Raw genomic sequence first — 21,463 nt, 5'->3', positions numbered from 1 at the left:
CCTTCTCTGTTCCCCGTCCATCTCAGCCACTTTTACACGAACTGATCAGTTTTGCAGCATGATCAGAAAAACATATGCAGGGGTGGCTTTTCACTTTTTTAAATTTAAGCTTCTGGACATAACAGGAAACAGTGATGCTGCCTATTGTCACACAACCCACTTCACGCACTCACATATTTTATTGTGGTGACTCAGTTGATGGAACCGGGCAACCTACTGCTCAGCCCTGGCTGTGTGGCAGTATAAACATACCAGAACCAGGGTCTGGGTATCATTTCCTTAATTCCGTGTTCAGGTTGCAAGTGCCGTTGCTTATATAATTCAAGCAGCATCACCAGTGCCTAAAAAGAAGAGATCGGCATGGTGGCAGAAATGGAAAAAGCAGTAAAGAAATATTCTGATTTTAACCAAAGCTTGCGGTACTAGTCAAAGGCCTTGACAAAGACATAAAATAGATGCACATATTTCTTTCCATTTTGGTATTTTGTGGCATATTAAAAACCTTTCAGAAAAACCACGAATGGAGACAAACTCCCAGGTAGTCAAACAAGGACTGGGCATCTTCAGTGACCAATGAATTCAGTGACCAATGAATTTGACCATTTGCTCAAAACAAATCTCAGACAGAGGATGGGCCAGTGTAAAGAGAGGAGCATATACTCAAACAGCAAAGTCCCACGACTGAGCAAAGAATTCAGGTCCCTGAGACTCCAGACGGTCCCCTAACTCTAACACTAAATCTGTAGAAGGAATATACATTGTACAAAATGTGCAGGTGTTAAACAGGTCATAGTTGCATGAAGAGTCTCGTTAACATTTGTGCAGAATTAGAATCCACAGTTCATCAAGTCCTGCCGCTTTGTCCTACTAAAGTTGTAAATTTGTCTTATTACATCGCATTTTTTGTTCTGCCTTAGTTCCACTTGTGAGAAACCCAAGGGCTCATACGTCATTTTCCTCCACTCCATTTATCCTCATGAAAACAACCCTGGGAAGTTGGTTCGTCTAAGGCTGGGCAACTAGCCCAAAGCCACCCAGAGAGCTGCATGGACACCAGAACCCGGATTTTCCAAGTCCCTGGTCCAGCACATCACCACCAGCGCACACTCGTGTGCCGTATCTGAGCCCCACGCCATTATTCTGTGCACCCACCTGCCTGTCAACAGTCTTCCCTTGAACAGTTATGAACTGCAGCCAAACACACCATTAAATGGATCGCCATTGCCAGCAACTGCAGGGCCTTCTCGGTTGTGGTGCCCCATCTGTGGAATCAACTTCCCAGAGATATTTGCGAGCACTGTCCTTAACACACATTCTGGCACTAGACCATGACGTTTTTATTCAAGGAGTACTTTAATTGTTGATTATTTCAGTTGGAATTTGATTTTAATTGGTACTGTAAAGAATTTTAGTATTCTTCATAGAAACACAGAAACAGAGTGAGTCAGAAGGGGCCTCCCGGGCCATCTAGTCTGACCTCTGGCACCAGCCGGCTCCGCTCACGACATACCCACCATGTGGACGTCCAGCCTGTCCTTGAACACCCGCACCGATGGGGCCTCAACCACCTCCTGGGGAAACCCAGCTTCATTGTGATGCTTAAGATTTTTCCAGTCTGTTGTTAAACTCTTACTTGGTGTTGCTGCTGCGACCTTTTTATTACTTTTACTGTGGTTTTAATTGTTTTATTTGTGAAGTTTTATGTTGTTTGTTTTTATTATATAAACTGTCTAGAGAGCCCTGTGGCTACCAGGTGGTACATAAACATGCTAAATATATACATAAATTGCCCGGGGAGGAAAATGGCAGCCGCCTTTGTTCCAAGAATGCCTATGGCTCAGCCCAGAGCTTGGGCTGATTCAGGCTTTCAGGGCGACGGATTTTGTCTGCTCATGAGCAAGGCTGGAAGTACTTTTCCAACAGTCTTACATAAGGAGGAAATTCCCTGGAGGATTTCCTCACACTTGGGCACAATCTTCTTGCTCCTTTAGTAAGACTTGGCATAGGCTGCTTGCTAGAAGATGCAATTCTGAGGGCTGTATTCATTCAGGCAGCTGCTGAGGGAGGTTATCCAGGCAAGATACGTGCTCAGCTCCAGGCATTCCCTTGCATGGATTTTTATTTTGGCTTGGGTCCAAAGATCCGGACAGCCAGTTTCCGTGTATGACATGCTCTTGCTGCCAGAATGGGGAGTTAGGTGGCTGTGGGGTGATTCTTCCTCCGAACCCCCCAGATCTTCTCTGGAGGGTTGGGGGACCTTCTGGAACAACAGGGGAGGGGATGCAGGAGGAATGGGCAAAACCAATTCTTTCCCTCCATTTCCAGTGCTGTCCATTTAGACCCTCGGGGGCTTCCCAATGCCCAAGGGGGACACTCCTCTCGACGCTGGGGATGTCGATGCTGAACGAAGACGCTCATGAGCACACGGGCTTCGCGGTTCAACAAGCATTGCTCCCCAAGGTTCATGAGCCCCAAAACCACGCGCACTGCAGCCAAGCACAGTGCCAAAACAACTAGACACACCAAACCCATTGTGAGGTGAATTACAGCTTTAAGCAAGAATACCGTTGGCTCACTGACTCACTCGATTCATAAAAACAGGAACAGCAAAATACTACATTAACTGGGCTGGGCTAAACCAACTGGCTGTTCTCAGCACACCGAAGAAACAGGATGTTGGAACCGGCTATGGACCTAACAGGCAAACATTCTTGTTCAACCCACCGCTAGCAGCACTGCCGAGCGGCCATAAGGATGGGGACAATACCCCCCAAAGGAATCGCAGCCGGCTTCAACATCCTCCTTCCCTCTCCTTCCGTCTTTTCTTTCCTCCTTTCTGAAGTCCGAGCCAAGGTGCTGTTTTGTGTTTTGAATAGTTCAGCCCATTTCCACTTCTGAGATCCCCTTGGGGGAAAACACGGTTCCACTGACTAACATCTCCTATGCAGAGGGGAAAAAACAAATGACTGCAACAAACGAACATTTCCAAGAATGCAGTGGAAACATGCAGCGGAGGAGATGGAAAGGCTCGCAAGATGCTGCACCTTTTCTCTGTGAACTTAAGGAAGGTCAAAGGAGAGATGAGCACAGCGTTCGAGTGACTCTCTTGCTGGAACGGAGGATGCCTAGAGAAGCCACTCAACCAGAAATGCAGAGAGCACATGATGGCAAAGAGACAGAGGGCTCATGTAGGATTCAGGGGACCTCTTTGGACACGCTTGTAAATTGTTAGCTTCATTCGCTCCCTTGCCCACCTTCTCCCTTGTGCCTTCTGTAATTTGGTTTCTGGCAACCTGAACAGCCTCATATTTCTCCTTAAGCAATCTCTCTTTCCCTCCAAACTTTCCCTCTGCATTCAGCATCTATCCTTCTTTTGCTCTGCTTGCAAAACAACCATTTCCCCTCTCCCATTATGGTCTTTTCAATACCTTCTCCTTATATGCCGTTTTGCAAATCATGGTCAAGCATCTAGCCCTTAACATTTTATATCATTACAGAAACCCCTTTTCCTTTCTGGCCCAATGGGCCCTCAGTGATGGTCAAATGCTCATAAAAACAAAGCAATGCACCAATGTAGAAAACTAGGAAAGGAAGGAACTGCAGAAAAACAAAATTCAATGAAAACAGCAATCAAACTTCATGTAGCTTATGGCTAACGGGGCAGGATAAAACTCCAGTAAATACATACAATATTAATAGAATATTCCACCACCACTTCCCATCCCCATTTCCCTTCCAGTAAAGGTTTGAGGGGCAGTTGACTTCCCGTCCCAGCAAAGCTGGCCCTGACCCTGTAAACTGAAACAAGAAATTAAAAAGTTGCAACCAGGGATGCTGAGAGAAATGCTTGTTGCCACACCAAGGCTCTCCCCTTCCTCCTTTATAGTGCCTATTCGGGATTTGGATCAGGGTCACGGCAGGGACCAGAGCAAGCCATTTCAATTGCTGCACAGAAAAATAAAACATGTTTTGCCCAGGCAAACATGGAGTCCTCTCTCCCGAGGGGACTCCATGTGCTGGAGGATCTTGGAACTGGAATCTTGTGAGGATTCCAATTGCAAAGGCCAGTGCCATTTTTGTCATAGAACACACTGGAACAGAGTTCCGGCACCTTTTTTCGACAGATTTTCCAAGTTTTAAAAGTGACTGTTGAAAATTTGATGTGTGGTCCACGTGGATTTGAATCGCCGTCGAACGTGGCAGGTCGGCGGCAAAATCATTAAAACGGGGCACGCGGGCTGCTTGTGTGTCGAGTCCAATGCGTGCGCGCTTCGTCCGCGCTGGTTGTGATGGCGCTGCTCGGCCTGTGGCTGCCCGTGTGGTCGCACACCGAGTGCTTTCTGCGGGTGGCGACCATTATGTTTCATTACACAACTGACGTGTGCGGGGGTGTGTACAGTGATTGACTACGTGGGAAAGATAAATAATTGCATGAGTTCCGGCACCGTTTTTCTTACAAAAAAAAAAAAATGCACTGGTAAAGGCAACCCAGTTCCAAATGAGCGAGGAACAGATTCCGAGGTGGGAAAACATAGTAACTCTTAAGATGAGTTAAGAACATATGATTCTCCAGTTATTAAAATGATTTTTAAGGAAACAGCAGATTGAGGGGGAAAGATAATTAATTTCACAGATCCTGAACTGCACTGTCTAATCCGTCTGTCCCACTAGCCCTGTAATATGGTGAAAGAAACGTAAGTTGGCATGCAAGATTAGCCAGGACAGGACGAGATAGATGAATGTTTAAAGAGGGCCGCATTAGTGCAATAAACTGTCAAACAATGACTGGGAAACGTCTGAATATACAGCTGTGCTCCAAGTTGCATGGACTGGCTCAGCGTGTGTGCATTAAGAGAACCGTTGACTCTCACAGTGCAGTTTGAGTTCTGGCATAAATGGAAAAGCTAAAGATGACAAACCTCCGGGGGCAGCAAGGACACCAGGGAAAGGTCAAGCGATTCTTCCAGGAAAACCAATCTGAAAAATAAACCTACCCCAGCCTTCCAAAGAGGAGGTTTGGCAGAAGGCATGTATCTCCTTACACAGCCTACCAAACAATAAGCTAGTTAGTACAGTGGAAAATAATGTTTTTTCCTAACCACAAGGCCATGCTGTTGTGATACATTCAGCATCAGACAGATCTTAATCACTACTCAGAAGCTACAGCTGGTGTGAAAAGGCAGCCAAGCAGTAGAAAAGGAGCAGAATATCTTACCAGCTCTGTTATTTTATCTGGACCCGGCTGTCTTCCAGGCATGGCTCAAGGAAAAAGCAAAACCCAGCTCAGACTCTGCAGACTGGAGAGGCCATCTTACTCTCCCATCCTTGGTCCTGACCAAGGGCTGATGCACCAGCTGATTCCACTGCAGCACCTGGTGCGACCACAGGTGGAGTGGCTCTTAAAGCAACCCAGGCAACACCGTGTGAAATGCTCTTTTGCAAGGGGGTGGGCCCACAGAGCTCCTCGAAGGGAGCTTTGCTGGGCTGCAGAGAGGACCCTGACCAACTTCCAGGGATGGACTAGGAACCGGTGGGCTCCTGCTGTGCCAAGCAGCAAGTCCTTCTGGAGCAAAATGACCAGTGGAAATGCAGGGGCAGTCCTGCAGACTGTCTCCAGTCCCGGCCTCTGTAGGACGGCTCAGTGGTGAGGCACCCTGCTTTGCAGGCACAAGCCCTCTGGCACCTTCAGGATCCAGTAGAAGAAGGGTCCTTATCCTTTCTGTCAGGTGGGCGAGGTTGGGAATGTGAGCAACTGCTTTGGGCACCACCAGAATGGGGTTCCCTCACAGGGACTGGTGGCCGCTGACTCAGATGCCTCTCGGGGAGCTGGAGAAATTCATGGAGGAGAAGGATGGTGCCTACATGCAAGGACCCAGATCGAAATACCAGTTGCTGGGGAACACCAGCGGGATGGCTCTCTTGGGTGTCTTCCTGCTTGTAGGCTTCTGTTTCGAATGCTGGACCAGAGACGCCTTTGGTCCGATCGAAGTCAGTGCATGAAGAAAATCCATACGGTGAAGACACGTATGGTCAGCTTCTACGAAGGATGGGACTGGACTGTCGTGGAGTGGATTTGTACTTCTTCCTACGGCCTGCTCCAAGAGCCATCTTGAGAAGATCTGTTTTAGCCCACCAACACCCAGTGAGGCTGCCTTCCCCATCATTCTGCCCCTCCTTGGGCCAACCCCAAATAGGCAGAAATGGGATATTCCTAGGACTGTGCCGCTTCAGATGTGCTCTGGCAGGAGTGGAAGACACACCTTGCCAATCAAGCAAGCCTATCTTCTTGTTTTTATCTGCGTTAACAAAGAGCAGAAGCACTTTCAGGTCGTATCATGAAGCTGGCCTTCTTTGGGAGATCGTCTCGGGTCAGAGAACGGGTTGTGAGCTTTGGATTTTCTTGTTGACACAGCACACTGTAATTCTGTTTAGAGAGTCTAACATAATTACAGGTATTGCTAATTAGTTTCAAAGAAAACAGCAACTGCGGTAAAAGCCCATCCACCAGAAATTGGAGCCAGATAGCAATTTTATTGCCTCGTAAGAGGAACGGGTAGGGGCTCAGGAAGGATGACTGCAGTGGAAGACATGACTTATCAGATGTAATCATTGCTGAGCGGTCAGCAAGCTGCATTCAAGAAGCTGGACTACAGCACTTAGGGAAATAGTCCATCAGAACCATGGGATTTTCCCGTGTGGGGCTTGATCCCATCTTTCAGACGGACCACAGCTCCACGGCAGATCACACGCCTGCTGAGTTCCTGTTTCCATCCCCAGAATCTCCAGGCAGGCAGGCAGGCTGTGAAAATTCCTGCGTAATACCTCAGGTAGCTGATGCTGCCTGTCAGTGTTGACAAAACTGGGCTAGATGGACCCAAAGTCGGACTCAATAAAGGGAAGCTTCCTAGGATCTTATTATGAACTGTAACCATGTGTTTCACCGCTGGGTTTAGGAGGCGTACCTTCATTTGGCTGTCCCATGAACAATTTAGCTTAAGGTCAAGGGTTAGATGCAATCTCCAACATTTGGAATAACTTGGCTATCTCCAAAATAAAGCTAGAAGTGCTTATGTCTCCACATCCACATACTAAGCCTGGCTTAAAAATGAAGAACCCCAAGGAGAAGTTGTGGGAGTCCTGTAGTTTCCCATCACTCATTCACACTAGCCGACTCAGCAGCTACACAGTCAGTCAGACCCAGTCTTCCCAACTGGGCTGAAATGCACCAGATTTCTGAGTTTGCATCCACACACACACATCTTATTTGTGTTGTCATGTCTGTGTGTGTGATGCATTTCTTCTTTTTTGCATGTTGCAGCACAGCTGGAAGGGAGACAATGCACCAGCTTTGCTGGTTGGAACGTTTAGCGGCATGCAGGAACTTCCGCAGTTTATCATCGGAGAGCCTTCCGAAATGGCAGCTATGTGCAGAGGCAGCCCTTGCCCAAGCGCCACACAACACAGAACTGTCACACAAAGCAAGGCCATGTTCCGCGCTTGACGATGTGTGAAGTTGTCTTGCCACTCTGTCAAGGCAAAGGTCCTCTTCCGTGTGCAGCTCGCTCTCCCTGCTATTGCATCCACTGCACGGTGGCCTGAAGCCCCTAACAGTTTGCAGAAAGCATCTGGTGGGGAAGAGCCTTGCAATGAGGTGACGAGCGTCACGGAGGAGCTCTCCCAGTCCCTGCACTGGAACACACTTTTTATCCTGCCCATTTTGCCACGGATTTAAGCACTGGGCTTTGCTTTTATGCTATTATGATTGGTGTGCACCTCTCCGAAATTGCCAGATAAGTGTTTTATAGTTGCTCATTAAAAACATGCTCCATGAATGTATACAGGATCGTCCAGATGGAAGGAATGGGGAAAGAAGGCCTGTGCTCTTTCCCACTCTCCGGAGCGCCCTCCTGCCCTCTGGAGTGGCTCCACCTCTTCTCCAGAACAACCTGCTGGCTCACCTGGCCAGACAATGGGGTGATGAGAAAGAGGCACAGGAGATGTCCCGGCCTCTCTCCCCGGGTCTTGGCCTGCCAAGCAAGGAAGAGGCAACCAGTATGAGGAAGAGGGTGAGGAGCTACCGCAGCCGGGCACCATGGTGGGAAGATGGCGGATTCATTGAGGGAAGGGGCCGCCTGAGCTGCTTTGCCTAAGGCACCTGAAGCTGCACTGGTACCAATCCTCCAGCATGTTTTTCTGCAGCCTCCAACATAAATATTCCGGGCTCAATATTCTGGCCCAGAATATCCAGCTAAACAAGACACTCTTGTCCCGGCAAGGAGAGGCACTTCCAGTCAGCCGAACATTTTCATTTAAATTGCTTCTTCTATTTATAAATGGAATATGCTCAATATAGTTTTACATGCATCGTCCAGCATTCCGGCGGAGACCTCCCCAGCTGCAGAACCGACATGCGGAGAGATGGGATCACTTAGCCAGAGCTTGCTGCAGCAGGGTGCGCCTCTGTTTTGCCCGCTATTTCGGCTCGCCGAAGGATCCTTAAGACCCAGTCTGTTAGTGGATCAAGAGGAGCTTTCGCTGGCTCCCTAGGTCGTGCACGTTCGCAGGACTCGGCTGCAGCCAGCATCGGAACAGCTTCCCCGAATTTCCCCACTGTCCATGTTTGTCAAGCTGGGTGCACAATCGGAACTTAAATGCCATCCTGGCATTCACTGCACAAAAAAGGAGGAGGTACGGACGTGTCTGATTCACAGAGATTGCTAGGCAATCACCCCTCCCCCCCAGTGCACCTGTTCGGTGCAGCTAGATGTTTTGTTTGCCAAGGAATCAATGACTAGTTGAATATGATGAAAGAGGAGCTCAGAAAAACACAGGCTGAAGAGCGCAGGAAATGATTGCTTCTCCAGAAAGCCAGTCACTGCTAGATCTGCTGCTCCTGACAAGGGTGGGCCATCATTTTGCTGTCCTAATAGCCACAGGCACCCCTTGCAGCCAGTCTTGCACCCTGGGAGTTGAGCCAAGAATGCAAGAGGTGGTTGGACCGCACCCCTGTCACTGGAGACACAGGGCTAAGGATGACGGGAACGGCATCTGAGCGACATCTGGAGAGCCAGATGTGCCTGACTGTGGATTGAGCCAATGCTGTCACCAAGACCCCTTCCCCATTCATGCCTTCTACTCCATCAAGAGACATGCTATTCTGGCATTTTATGCCTGTGTAGAAGCGACACATACGGATGAAGTTGGAGGACAAGAATGTTGGCATCTCTCCTTACACCTTCCCTCACTTGGAAGGACAACCTCCGAAAGGGAAAAGTAACCTGCTTCTCTACTCAAAGTCATCTCCCCCTAAGTTTTTAGAAGCAAGGAATCCAGGCGGCACATGGAGTCAGGGCGGCTTATTTTATATTGTATTTTTGTATTTTTAATTTAATGTTTATATTTATTGTGATTTATATTATAATTACTTTTAATTTATTGCTGTAAGCCGCCCCGAGGCGAATGGGGAGGCATAAAAATGTTTTAATAAATAAATAAATAAATAAATAAATAAATAAATAAATACAGGTAGAGCGGCAGGTTAATCGATGGATTGGAAATATTTCTAGCTTCTTACCAAATGGAAGCTCTCCATAGATGGCCTACAACAGTCAAAACCCATGGAATACAAACTGGCATGGCGATAAAAAGCAGTTAACTCATTAAGATAAGAAATACCAGCCAAAAAACACCTTGTGAAAAGAATACAAAGAAGTCCAGCACAAACCCGAAAAGCCCAGTAAAATATAATCAGAGGAAAATCAAAGTGAACGAGCAAATCTTTGTGGTCTTTCTAAAACCCGGAAATGGGGGCTGGACAGATCCCAGGCAGCAGACCCTTTCAGGGGCCCTGGGCCCCCTGCAGCGAGCATCTCCCCCCCAGATCAGATGTTATTCCTCAAGTTCACAGGTGGTGCCAGGATGGGCTGGAACCATGTACTCAGCCTCCCCGTCTCTCCTTGCATGCTGATTCCACACCGAAGCAGAACATCTAAATAGGGTCATCGTTGCAAAGTGTAGCTTTGTGGGTGGGGGGGACACAACACCCCCCAGGGCCTTTTTCTGCACCTCAGCCCACCCACCTGGCCCACTTTGGGCTTCACTTCCCGAGTGACAAACCGACTGGGAGAATTCGAAAACTTGCAGACCTTTTTTGTGGTATTTCTGTCGGAACTGATAAAGGTACCAGAGCCAACTGTGGATTTTGGGGTGGGGGAGTTAAATAGAAACTGTGTCTTTCATCCATCTGGTTGTCAGGGAAAAAAATCCCCTCTTCCTTTGAAGTGCTCAGGCCCTCTTAAATTAATTTGAGATTCACAGTGGAAGTATAACACCATTTCCCCCAAGGATGGGAAAAACCTGCTTTTGGGGGGTTTTTGCGCTGTTGCCCGAGAAGAGCAGCTATGAGCCAGCTGGCCCATTGTGACCAATGGGAAAACAAGTGACTCACTTGGATGATTACCGAGTGTGCACACCGTACAGTTCTCCTGTGAAATTTGTTCTCCCATTTGCACGTGATGGTATATGGAAGCTGATGCAGCTGTCATGCGGGAGCTGGCTGGAGCACTGTTCACCCAGTCCGATCAAGCTCATTGTATGGAAAGACAACTTATCATAGAACCGTAGGGCTGGAAAGGGCCCAGCAGACCATCAGGTCCAACTGCCTGCTCAAGGCAGGGATCCAGTCTCCCATCCAGATTCCAGCCAGGCCTGACCCTGCTTAGCTTCCAAGATTGGGCAGAATCAGGCATCACAGGCTACATGGAAGCTATGTGACTTGATATACGCTGCTTTTACCTGGAGAGATTGGCAATGGAACCTGGGGCTTTTACGTGCCACATACGTGTTCTGCTATTAAATGATGGAACCTCTGGAATATTACGCATTATTGGGGTGATCTGTGACCCCAGTTCATATTGGCTGCTTAATTGCTGGCAGCTTGTTCTCTCTCTCTCTCTCTCTCTCTCAAAATAACATAATCCAATAGTAATCATAGAAAGTCATCTTGAGAATTTATATTCAGCATGGCAACTCCCTACTATGTAATTTTAATAAATGCACTTCAAGGCCTTCCATCTCCCCACTTGGCAGGGTAACACGCGGTACTAGCAGGTGCCGAACTAAAAGCACGTGCTCCACTCATCCAGCTGCAGGCGGAGCAGCTTACTTTTGTATCTGCAAGCACGGGAAGGACCTCCCTCCACACCTGGAAGTTCAAGATCACCGACAGCGCTCAGGAGGGAGCCAGGAAGCGGGGAGTAAAAGGGAGTACGGGAGTAAAAGAGCCAAACGGCAAAGCCAAGAGTCAAACCCAAGGTGCACAGCCACACTTGCTCAGGCAAATGCACCTGCAGGAGACGCTTTACAGCACTTCCAGTTCAGGAGGGCCCAACTGGCCAGTTAGAGAGGGCAGGATCAGCCCAATGCCCAACTGCCCCCGAGGCTGCTCCACATGGAAGCTCTGGGGGAAAGTCACAGAAGATGGTAGCACAAAAGGGCATGGGCTCCTCGCTCCAGCCGCAGCTGGCGCGGACACAGGGTGTTAGCCTTCTTTTCGAGGAAGAACAACATTCTCCAAGCAAGGTGCTGGAAGGATCGGAGCAGGTGATTTAGCTCTCAGCTTGAGAGCGCCTGCAATTCACTCCACTACCAGGCACGCTGGGCCTCTTTCAGCCGGTAAATTTGCTCTTTCAGCCGGCAAATCACATTTGGAGAAGCTCTTGCGGCCCCATTTGAGTGGTAAGTCGATCAAAGGCAAAAGCAAAAATGGCAGGAGACAAGGGCCAAGCCAAAATGGTGCAAGTTTACATTAAAGCTCTGGCAGCTGGCATCCAACCTATAGGAGGGACGTTTTGGAATTGGGAGGGGGGCGTGCAGAAGCGAGGACACCACCAAACAGTCAGAGGAAGTGAGCCCTAACCCTAAGTCAAGACCCCAGTGGTCCAGATAGGGTTGTTGGGCCTGAGGTTCAACCCTAGATACCCTATACGGACTCCACTCCAGGGCTCCAGGCAAACTCTGACTTCCAACCTACTAAGTAGGGAGCTGGTGGAGGAAGGAACACCCACCACGAATCCTCAGGGAATTCCATGAATGCACCTGCAGTGAGTTCCTACGGCTGCCAGGTAAGCTTTTCAATACAAGACTGGCTCAGTACGTGTGTGTCAGCTCTCCTTGCTAATGGTATGTTGAATGCATTTTCTCTTTTGTTCAATTCTTACTAGGTTTTCTTTTTACACTGCTGTACATGCAATTGACAAGCAAATGAGTTTTCAGCTTCCACCCCATGGAAGCCTCTAAGTATCCCTTTCCCTACCCTGAAATAATGTTTCACCCCACTGCAGAAAAACCATCAAAACTTCTCCAGTTAAAAAGATGGTGAATTGGATAGAACGGTTTGGATCAGGCTATAGTTTAAGCTATCTATGTTTTCATCCATTTGTCCAGCAATATCTCAATCAAGACATGCTCTTGGCACAGGGGAAAATGGCAGGTTCTGTCCACTAGCCAGCCTGATAGACCAACCAAAATGCACTTGCATCCGTTATCGCACAAACTCTGCCACAACCTCTCCAGGTAGCCTTAAACAAGTCAATCTCTTAGCCACAACCCTCTCCTCTTTCTCACCTCCACACCCTGGCATCTGCAAGCAGACAGTAACCGGAAGCAAGGGGATAGGTCACTGTCTCCTTACACTGGCGGCCCTTCATTTTCCAATTACGGTTCTTCTAAACGTTAGGCATGGGCACAATGTGCACAGCAGGGAGCTTTTAATTAACACTGCAGAAGCAAACAGGGAGAATGGGGTGCAACTTCTTTGCATGGAAGAGATCCAGGTAACATCCAATGACGAATGAAGACACTAGGAGAACAGCCTCTGGAGGGCCATGCAAGACCAGAGAACGGCCACGAGATGCTTCACTATTTCCCCGCCTGCAAGTTTGCAATTTCGACTAGGCCTCATAGTGCAGCTTTCCTTCTCACCAAAGCATCAAACTAATAAGGAGGATAGTTAGGAATATGGCAAAGGCAGGGGTATGGCCCATAGCCTATAGGACTCTCTATATTTATATCCAACATTTTTCCTACATGGGACCCCAGTGTGGCTTACATAATCCTCCACCCTATTTTATGCTCACAATAACCCTGTGAGGGAGGTTTGGCTGGGCCAAAAGGACCCTGTGAGCTTCATGGCTTAGTGAGAACCAGAGCCTGCCTCTCCCAGTTCCAGTTCAGCTACACCACACTGGCTCTCTCAGCACCCTAGAGAAGTTCATGGACAAGCTTGGGAGCTGGTTCTCCTGGACTAAATGAAGTCATTTACTAAAAGGATGAAACTCGCAAGGATGTTTACAAAAGGGGAATAGGCCCCTCTAGAGCTCCAAGGAGCTGAGTAGATTTGAGAGTCATATGCAAAAAGACCACAATATTTCTTGAAAAATTATTGCCAGGCGATTTGTACAAATTTCAAGATTGATCCTCCCCCAAATCATGCAAGTTACTGCCTTTCTAAAAAGCAACACTGCCATATTGAAATACTTCTCCCAAGGCCTAATGACTAGCAAGAGTAATACTATTTAGAGCTTAAGCTAAGACTTGATGATGTTGTTGTTATGTTGACCGTGCCTTCTTTGGCTGCTCTCCCACCCATCACTGGAATGAGGTTTCCGATTCTCCAAAATGGAATTTAGTCCTCTGGCTGAAAGAGGGTTGACATACCTGCTTTGGAAGTTCATCTATTTCAAGACTCATTCACACAACCAACAAGTGCTTGGCGGGTGAGTTACCGCTGTAGCTGTCCACCTCTTCTCCTCCACATATTTTGGACTACAAATCTCAGAATCTTTGAGCATTGGCCATGTTGGTTACACAGCCAGGAGCTGAAGTCCAGAACAAGGGGAGGGCACCTGAACGCTGCTTGAAACTTTGCGTGTCTGAAGTTCATCAAAACCTTGTTTGGTGTTCACCAAACACCATCGGCCATTTGGAGATTGGCTGCTGCTGGAAGAGGCCATGTCCACCTCCTCACAGGTCTGAATGCAGGAATTCCAGAGTCCCCCCCCCCCCACTACTAAGCTGCCGCCACCAGGCTGTTTCTGCTAGTATCCTGCTGAACCCTACCCTCTTGTAACTTAAAACCACTAGATATGCATGTCTGAACAGTACTCGTGGCTGTGAAAAGACAACTGTGCAGTGGGAAGGCAAACAAAGCCAGATATGGCCTGGTTCATATGTAGCTCTAACCTATGTTAGAGCCAGATTATGATCAAACAAAGCATGGTTTGCCAAATCAACAGAACAAACCATGGCTTGTGTTATCCTTCCCTGGGCTGTTCATTCCCTTCCCTGTATCCCCACTGCTCTAGCAGAGTTGGTAGTACTGACATGCCAAGTGGGTGGACTTTTGTGTTCTGCACTCTGGCCAAACAACCCACGGCCTTGGAGGGACACATAACATCCATCTATGGTTTAAACAGCCCAGAGTTCACAATCCAACAGCAACTCATGGCATTTTCTTTCTGAGATGTTCATGGTTAAGAAAGCACCATTTCTTAGTGTGGTCACATTTACACAGAGATGCAGGAAGCGGAGTCAAAGCATTGATCCTCGTTGGCCAGTACCGTCAACACCGACTGGCAGCCACTTTCTAGGGTTTGAGACAGGAGCATTTCCTAGACCTACTAGGAAAAAGCTGCAGATTGACTCTGGATCCTTCTGTTTACAAAGAATATGCTCTACCACACAGTCACAGCTTCACCCAAAACACATCACAAACATCCAGTAAGCAACAGTCCATACCTTGGGTTGGTATGATGTACAAACCAAGCTATTGAAACAGAGGAGGTAGTTTGAACAGAAAGGACTCTTCTAGTCCAAGTGGCAAACAAGTGTCTCAACCCAGATTTATATGCCACTTCAAAATCACTGTTATTCAAGTTTCTGGATCACAGGTCTTCTTGAAATAAATCTATGTCTATTTTTATTTAATTGCAAGATTTCTTCTGGTTGCCTTTCAGCCAAAACTTCCAGGGAAATTCACATGAACGATGTAAAGCAAATTGATAACAAACACCAATTCAAATAAACACTGAAGGTGACATATCAAAAATAAAGATAGTACAATACAAGAAGCAGCAGAAATAATGTTATTCCTTAATGCAAAACACCTTTGCCTATTGCCAAAAGCAGTTAAATCCATGCCAGTAGAATACCCCTGGGAGTGCATTCTGCAGCCAAGAAGCCACTGAACAGAAGGCCCTGCTTCCAGCCCTCACCCAACTCGCTTCTCGAGAAAGGGGACTGTCCCGCTAGTGCAGCACAGAGGCAGTCTCATAAGGGACTACAAGGGCCTTCAGGTATCTCTCACTCTTGGAATATCATCTTAATATAATGGAGCGAAGCCTTGCAAAGGCTGGCTTTCCTAATGGCTTTGGGTCATGGTTAAGCATGTCTGCATTGCCTCTGATGAGAGGAAGGCAAGTCTGCAAAATGAGAGCAGATGGAAAAATGGAAGAGGACAGCAAATCTTCAAGGGCCAGTAGATAAGTGAGTATCTCATCTGGAAAGTAAAGCCTGCATTGTGCAGGGGGAGTTTTCTTTCAATAAGTGCCATATATAGCAAATCAAGGCCAGACACGATACCAAAATAATAAGAATAAGAAGAAAAACCCTCAACAACAGAAGCACCATTTCTCTCTCCTGTCAACAACCCATTTGAGCATCGAGTTATAACGGTTCCAAGGACATTAGAAGCCTACATAGGTGGTGACTGAGCCAGCAAGATCCAGTCGCAATCAAAGTAAAGCTGAATCAACGGTGCACAGAGCCGAGATGCACATCCCATGCACTCTGTTCGGTTTACCTCACGTAAAAATGAAAATGGGTTAAGAGCAAAGATGGAATGTTTCTCGCTCCGTCCTCCCTCAAACCCCGAATATCGCCTTAGTAAGGCCATTTGAATATCCTGCCATTAGAAGAATTAGAAGCTAAAGGGATCAGAGTGAAGAGCTGTGCTCTTGCTGGCCTTAAAGTTCCTGCACACGTCAAGATTATTTCTGAAATCCCTTAGGGATTCCGGGTTCAAGTTTACAGCAGGGATGGAAAGGGCTTTTTTGCAAAACCGACCAAACAGCTGCAAGATACTCCTATGCACACGTCCATCCTGGAGACACAAGCTGGACCCTTCCGGCTGACCAGGGAGGCAACAGCCTTAAGAATCCTGATTCCGAGGAGGAGAGGAGCCCGAGGCGAGGCGTAGCATCCAATCCTGGAGTTTCCAGCCCTGTGAAACGCTCGATCATGCTGACCTGAGCTGCAAACACCTTTTTTCCCCTTTCCTTTTTGGCCAGTCAGCCCGAGCAAGCCTACCCGAGCACCCAACCTATTCGCTGCACAACAAAAACACCCAAGAGCCCAGTCCTTCGCTCGCACAGCTTGCTAGGAAAGGAAGGGAACGGAAAGGAAAGGAACGATCTGGCCACGCGAACGGAGCCATGGTCCCCAGGCAGAAATGCAGCAAACCTTTGCGCTCCCCCCATACGTCGCTCAGTCAAACACAGACCGTCCCCCGCTTTGTCTTTTCTCCTCTGCACAGTGAGTGGGGGGGGGGGGGGGGGGGGAGGGGGGGGGGGCATTTAATTGGCGCCTTGGGTGCGCGCAGGCAGCAGCAAAGTCTGCCCGGACGGATCTGCCATGCAATGGTGGCTCCTTCCACGCCGGAGGACGCGACAGGCGACAGCCGCGACCAGAACGTCCCCGCCAAGTGAGGAGGAGGAGGAGGAGGAGGAGGGCAGCGCGGCGCTTGTTGTGCACCTCCGAGCATCCGCGGCGCCGCGGGCCTCGCCTCCGGTGTCTCTGCGCTTCCCCCATAGCAACCCGCCAGCCAGGCCCGGCTGCCCCTCTCCCTCGCCCCCCAGACCCACGGCCGCCCCCTGGGAAAATTCCTTACGTGAAAACGAAGAACAAAGTGGTGGATCCCACTAGTAACGCGGCTGCTGTGGAGACGGGGATGTATTTCGTAGGCTTAAATCTCTTTCCAGTGCTGCTGGGCATTCTGTAGTTTACACATCACTAAGAATAATCGAGATAGTCCAAGAGGCACCGAACAGCCAGAGCGCGCAGAGGGGGGAGAGGGGAAAAACCCCGAGGTGAAGCGCTTGCAATGCGGAGACCAGGCAGGGGAGGGGGAAGGGGGAGGAAAAAAAGAGGGAATGAGGCAGAAGGGGGGAGTGAGAGCAGAAGAGGGACCGAGAACAGCTGACCCCGCCAGCACAGGAAATCCCACCCACACGGGCCGGCCCATTCGGCTGATGTCAACAAGACCCTTAAGGTAGCGCCGCGCGCGAACGGCGGAGCCCGCCCGGCGAGGCGCCTGGGGAGCCGGCGCCGCGTCCTGCGCCTCGCCGCCCGCGGGGCGCGCTTCCCCCTCGCCGCTGCCCCGCGTTGCCCCTTCGCGCACGCCCGCGGGGGCGGCCCCGGAGCCGCCGTCCTTCGCGGGGCCAGCCTGGCGCGTCACGCGCCCGCTGCGCGCTGCCCTCTGGCAGGATCGGGCGCAGGGCGAGCCATGGAAGAGACAGAGACAGAGAGAGACCCCTGGGTGGGGAGGGGAGGCACCCACGTGTCCGGAGGGAGGCGCTTTTCCTGCTGAAGTTTGGGAGTTCCCCTTGCGGTGGGGAGGGTGCTCCGAAGGGGCCCGTGGGTGCCAAGAGCCCTTTGCGGGGAACGTCTCCAGCGCCAGCCGCAGGCGCAGGAGCAGGGAGGCAAGGAGCAGGCAGGGCCCTTGGGCCAAGGAAGCCAAGGCGTCTTGTGCAGCGTTTGATGTTTCCTGTGGCTGCAGCCCGAGAGGCACACTCGCTCTCCCTGGGCACCGGAGGCCCCCGTGTATTTGCACACACAGGAATTTTCAGTGTGAAGCACCGGCACGAGTGCACAGGCCTGCGAAACATGGCAATTGCGTAACTTAACAGGCTGGATGTTTTAAAAGGGTCCTCTAAAAACCAAGAGAGTTTTGGTCCACCACAGTTTGTAGGAGAGGGTGTTCCACCCGTTGGGAGCAACACAAGAGAAACCCCTGATGTGTGTATCTACAAGTCGTGATGTTGTCAACAGGGCTTTTCCGGGTGATCTCAGGCCTTGGGCAGACTCATCGCAGGACAGAAGGCTGGCCCCCTGAATAAACTTGTCCTAAGCTGTTCAGGGCTTGGAACTGGTCTGATAACACGGACCTTCTGGGCTCAGTTGAAGGTACGGTCAGGGTTGCTGCTGCAAAATTAAGCCGAGGAAGTGTCAAGACAGAACGAGCACAATTTTGCAGCCGTGGGGCTGCTAAAAGCCTGGCACTGTTAAGAGCAGCTTTAAACATTATAGATGGGATTCCTGATCTGAACAGAAGTCCCTGTTGTGAGTCTTGCTTCACCTTGGAAGTATTGTTGTCCCTGTCCTTTGGAGGGAGTCTTAGATAGACTTAAGTGTTTATCTGCCCTGGAACTTGTCCCTTTGTATTGTCTTAATCCCCCACTGCACAAAGAGGGTAGGACTAACCTTTTGCTGCCCTATTGCACTCACAATGACAATCACTACACCCCTTTTAACAGTGCTGTTTGAGGCTCCCCCCCCCCACTTAAGGCTCTTCCCCTTGATTTTAAACTCTGTTCTACTAGCACTTCTGGCTGATGTGGGATGGACTGGGACCGTTTTCTGGTTCAGTCTGGTTGAAGCAGCAAAGAAGGGATGGGCGTGGGAGAAGGGAGAAGAGAACCCATGCTTTCTAAAAATGACAGCAGAACTCAGCGACGAATAAGGATAAACTATTTTGTGGAAGTGCGTTGCTAGGCTTTGAGCTGCGTTGTCATGCCAAACAATGAGAGGTTTCTGTTAAACTCCATGCGAATAAAATAAAATAATGAAAATGGCAAGATGTCTGAGGTTGTTTCTGAGTTTTCACAGTTGCTTAAACAAACACTCAGATCCAAAACAACTAACAATAGGAACAAACACACACACACTTTTTAGAGTCTGATTTTCAACTAATTGAAATTCACACATGCTCTGACCTACAGGTCTATTTTCACAAAAATGAAGTTACGAATTTGTGGCACCTTTAACAGGAATATGACGTGATAATAGGATTTAAGGATACAATCCCAAAGTACACTCAAGCATTTCAACCACCATCCCTTTCACTAGGAGAAACTTTCACAAAACATTGTTGCATCTCCCATCTCTGGCCAAGGCATCCCCCCAGATGACTCCTGTTTGTGGACTAGTCAACCTGCCAGACTGGTTGCTTTTTTCAAGACACATGTTGAAGGCTTTCTTCTTAGTTTTGGGGGCAAGCTGCAAAACAAAAACACCAGTTTTGCCTGTCTACCAGCACTCCAAAAGTATTACATCTCACGTCAATATTTTCTTCTTCTTGCAAGACAGCCAATGATCTCACAATGGCATTATGATGTAGGACATGTTGAGAACAGTAACAGGCCCAAGATCACCCTGTAAGTTTCGTACCATGTACTATGCAATGGAGGAAAAAAACCACCACTTTGCTCTGTCTGCCACTGCTGATAACGTCTGGATAAAGAAAGCCTTATCAAAAATTTGTTTTACATTGAAGAAAATTAGCAAAAGGGCTACCCAGATGCCAACAGATACTGGTTAGCTTCCTAGCCACCAGCTTTCACTTATGGTTTGTTATATATGGCTCGGATTGGATAATCCTTCAATCAGAGAACTGTCCTTTGTAAGGTAGGATATGTGGCCATCCTAGAAGGGCAGGATAAATTAGTCAAGAGAATAGAATTTATTTGAGGTGGTTTGTGGCCTGTGAAGAAATAATTATGCTGAGCGGAATAAGGAGGGGGCGAATGTGGCTAGGCGTCAGGTCTTGTGCAGGAGATGCTCAGGATGAGATGTGATAAACTATGTGGAATTAACCAAATAATTTTTTTTTTTTTTTGGCTCTGGACTACCCTCCTGCCCCAACAGATATGCGCACCTGCTGCCAACTTTTCTAGCATGTTGGCACCAGGCTAAAATCTATTTATTCAGTTTTTTATGAGTGGGTACCAATTCTCCATTGTGCACTTCTCCCAGCTGATAGCTAGTGGTATTATTAGATGCACTGTATTTCATTTTGGTATCATTTATTGTATTTTATTGTTTTAATTATTATCCACCATGGAATTCATAAAGAGGGCAGGATATAAATAGAATAAACTGAGGATTGCTTCTGCCATAAATTCACTACTTGCATGCTATTAGAACCAAACCTAGAGTGACAGCTACCCAGAAAATATCATGCTTTAAGATGCATACTGAATTCCCACTACCTGAACTAGAGATTTCGGATATTTATATCCTTCTCTCTTCCATCCCAACTAGTGGGCAAGACATAGCCAAGCGAGAGTTTAGGTAAGACACCTAAACTTATCATTTTTGTAGCTTATTTTGCTTAAGTCTGAAGTGCATTTTAACCCTTTGTTTCATAGCTAAAGCTCTGAATTTTCCAGTGGCAACTTCTATGCAGGTGGAAGGCTTTATTTTTGGTAAGAATACTGAACTCTGCAGGGAAGCAAATTATCTCCAAAATTATTTGTGTTGAGGTTTATTACTATAGAATTACATATTAAATGTTACACTATTTCAATTGTGATTTGGCATACTTCTGATTGATCATAGTTGAATAAAATCAAGTCAATCAGCATTTTGCAAGTTGCTTGAGGCTGCTTGTTTCACAAGTGTGTGTATTGTATAACTAATATAAAGATTTTGGAGACAGGCACTTAATAGCTATTTCTTTTGCAGTTCAAGGTTTTAGCACATAAATCTGCAAATCACCTATTACTGTGTAAGATCTGGCAAGAATAGTTTGGTTAGCACAGATTGTACTTGCGTCTTCTCTAAAAGAACAGAAAATTTGGTAGGTTATTTCAGTGTGTCAAATAATGTGCATTTCTTAAAAAGCAGCACTTCCATTAATTTTCCCTGGCAGTGCTGAAGTCCATAGTGCATTGCAAAGTGTTGGCATTCAATTTTGTACGAAAACCACTTTCTCTTTGCATTCATACTTGAACATGCCACCCAACTTCAGTCTGGTGGTATGCTTCATTGTAGCTGGAAACTAGTTCTGGCATTTGTTACTTTCAAGAGATGCCTGCTCTCTCTTTTGTATATGAATTCAGTTCCTTTCAGGACGTTCCCAGGTGACCATTCGATGGCCTGATACCCGTTCCACAATCCTTGTCACAGTACAATTGCAATTTTACAAGTTAGGATACTAAACCTGGACTAGAATTCAAATGCAGCACACGTTTGGGGAAGGAAAAGAGCTTCGATGGCTTCCGTCCCTGTGGGATGCCGTACCATCCAATCCATCAGTGATTCCCAGACCATCCCACAACCGATGGCTTGTTCTAGGATTCCAGGATGGATTAGAAACCAGGCTGGGTTCAGAGGACATGACAAAGCA

The 21,463-nt window shown here is 48.0% G+C and overlaps 1 protein-coding gene across 1 annotated transcript in view; it reads right to left on the bottom strand.

The window, feature by feature from the left end:
- The window catches only part of ZDHHC8 (zinc finger DHHC-type palmitoyltransferase 8), an 82,116-nt gene extending 64,968 nt beyond the window's left edge, over window positions 1-17,148 (bottom strand). The window contains 1 exon segment of the mRNA XM_044440708.1: window positions 16,946-17,148. Coding sequence (XP_044296643.1) covers window positions 16,946-17,049 — 104 coding nt within the window. The 5' untranslated portion in view covers window positions 17,050-17,148.
- Between the last annotated feature and the right edge of the window lie 4,315 nt (window positions 17,149-21,463).

The sequence above is a fragment of the Varanus komodoensis genome, unplaced genomic scaffold, assembly GCF_004798865.1.
Source record: "Varanus komodoensis strain SLA01 unplaced genomic scaffold, ASM479886v1 scaffold38, whole genome shotgun sequence".
Taxonomy (NCBI): Eukaryota; Metazoa; Chordata; class Lepidosauria; order Squamata; family Varanidae; genus Varanus; species Varanus komodoensis.
This window is presented reverse-complemented; position numbering and strand designations above follow the sequence as displayed.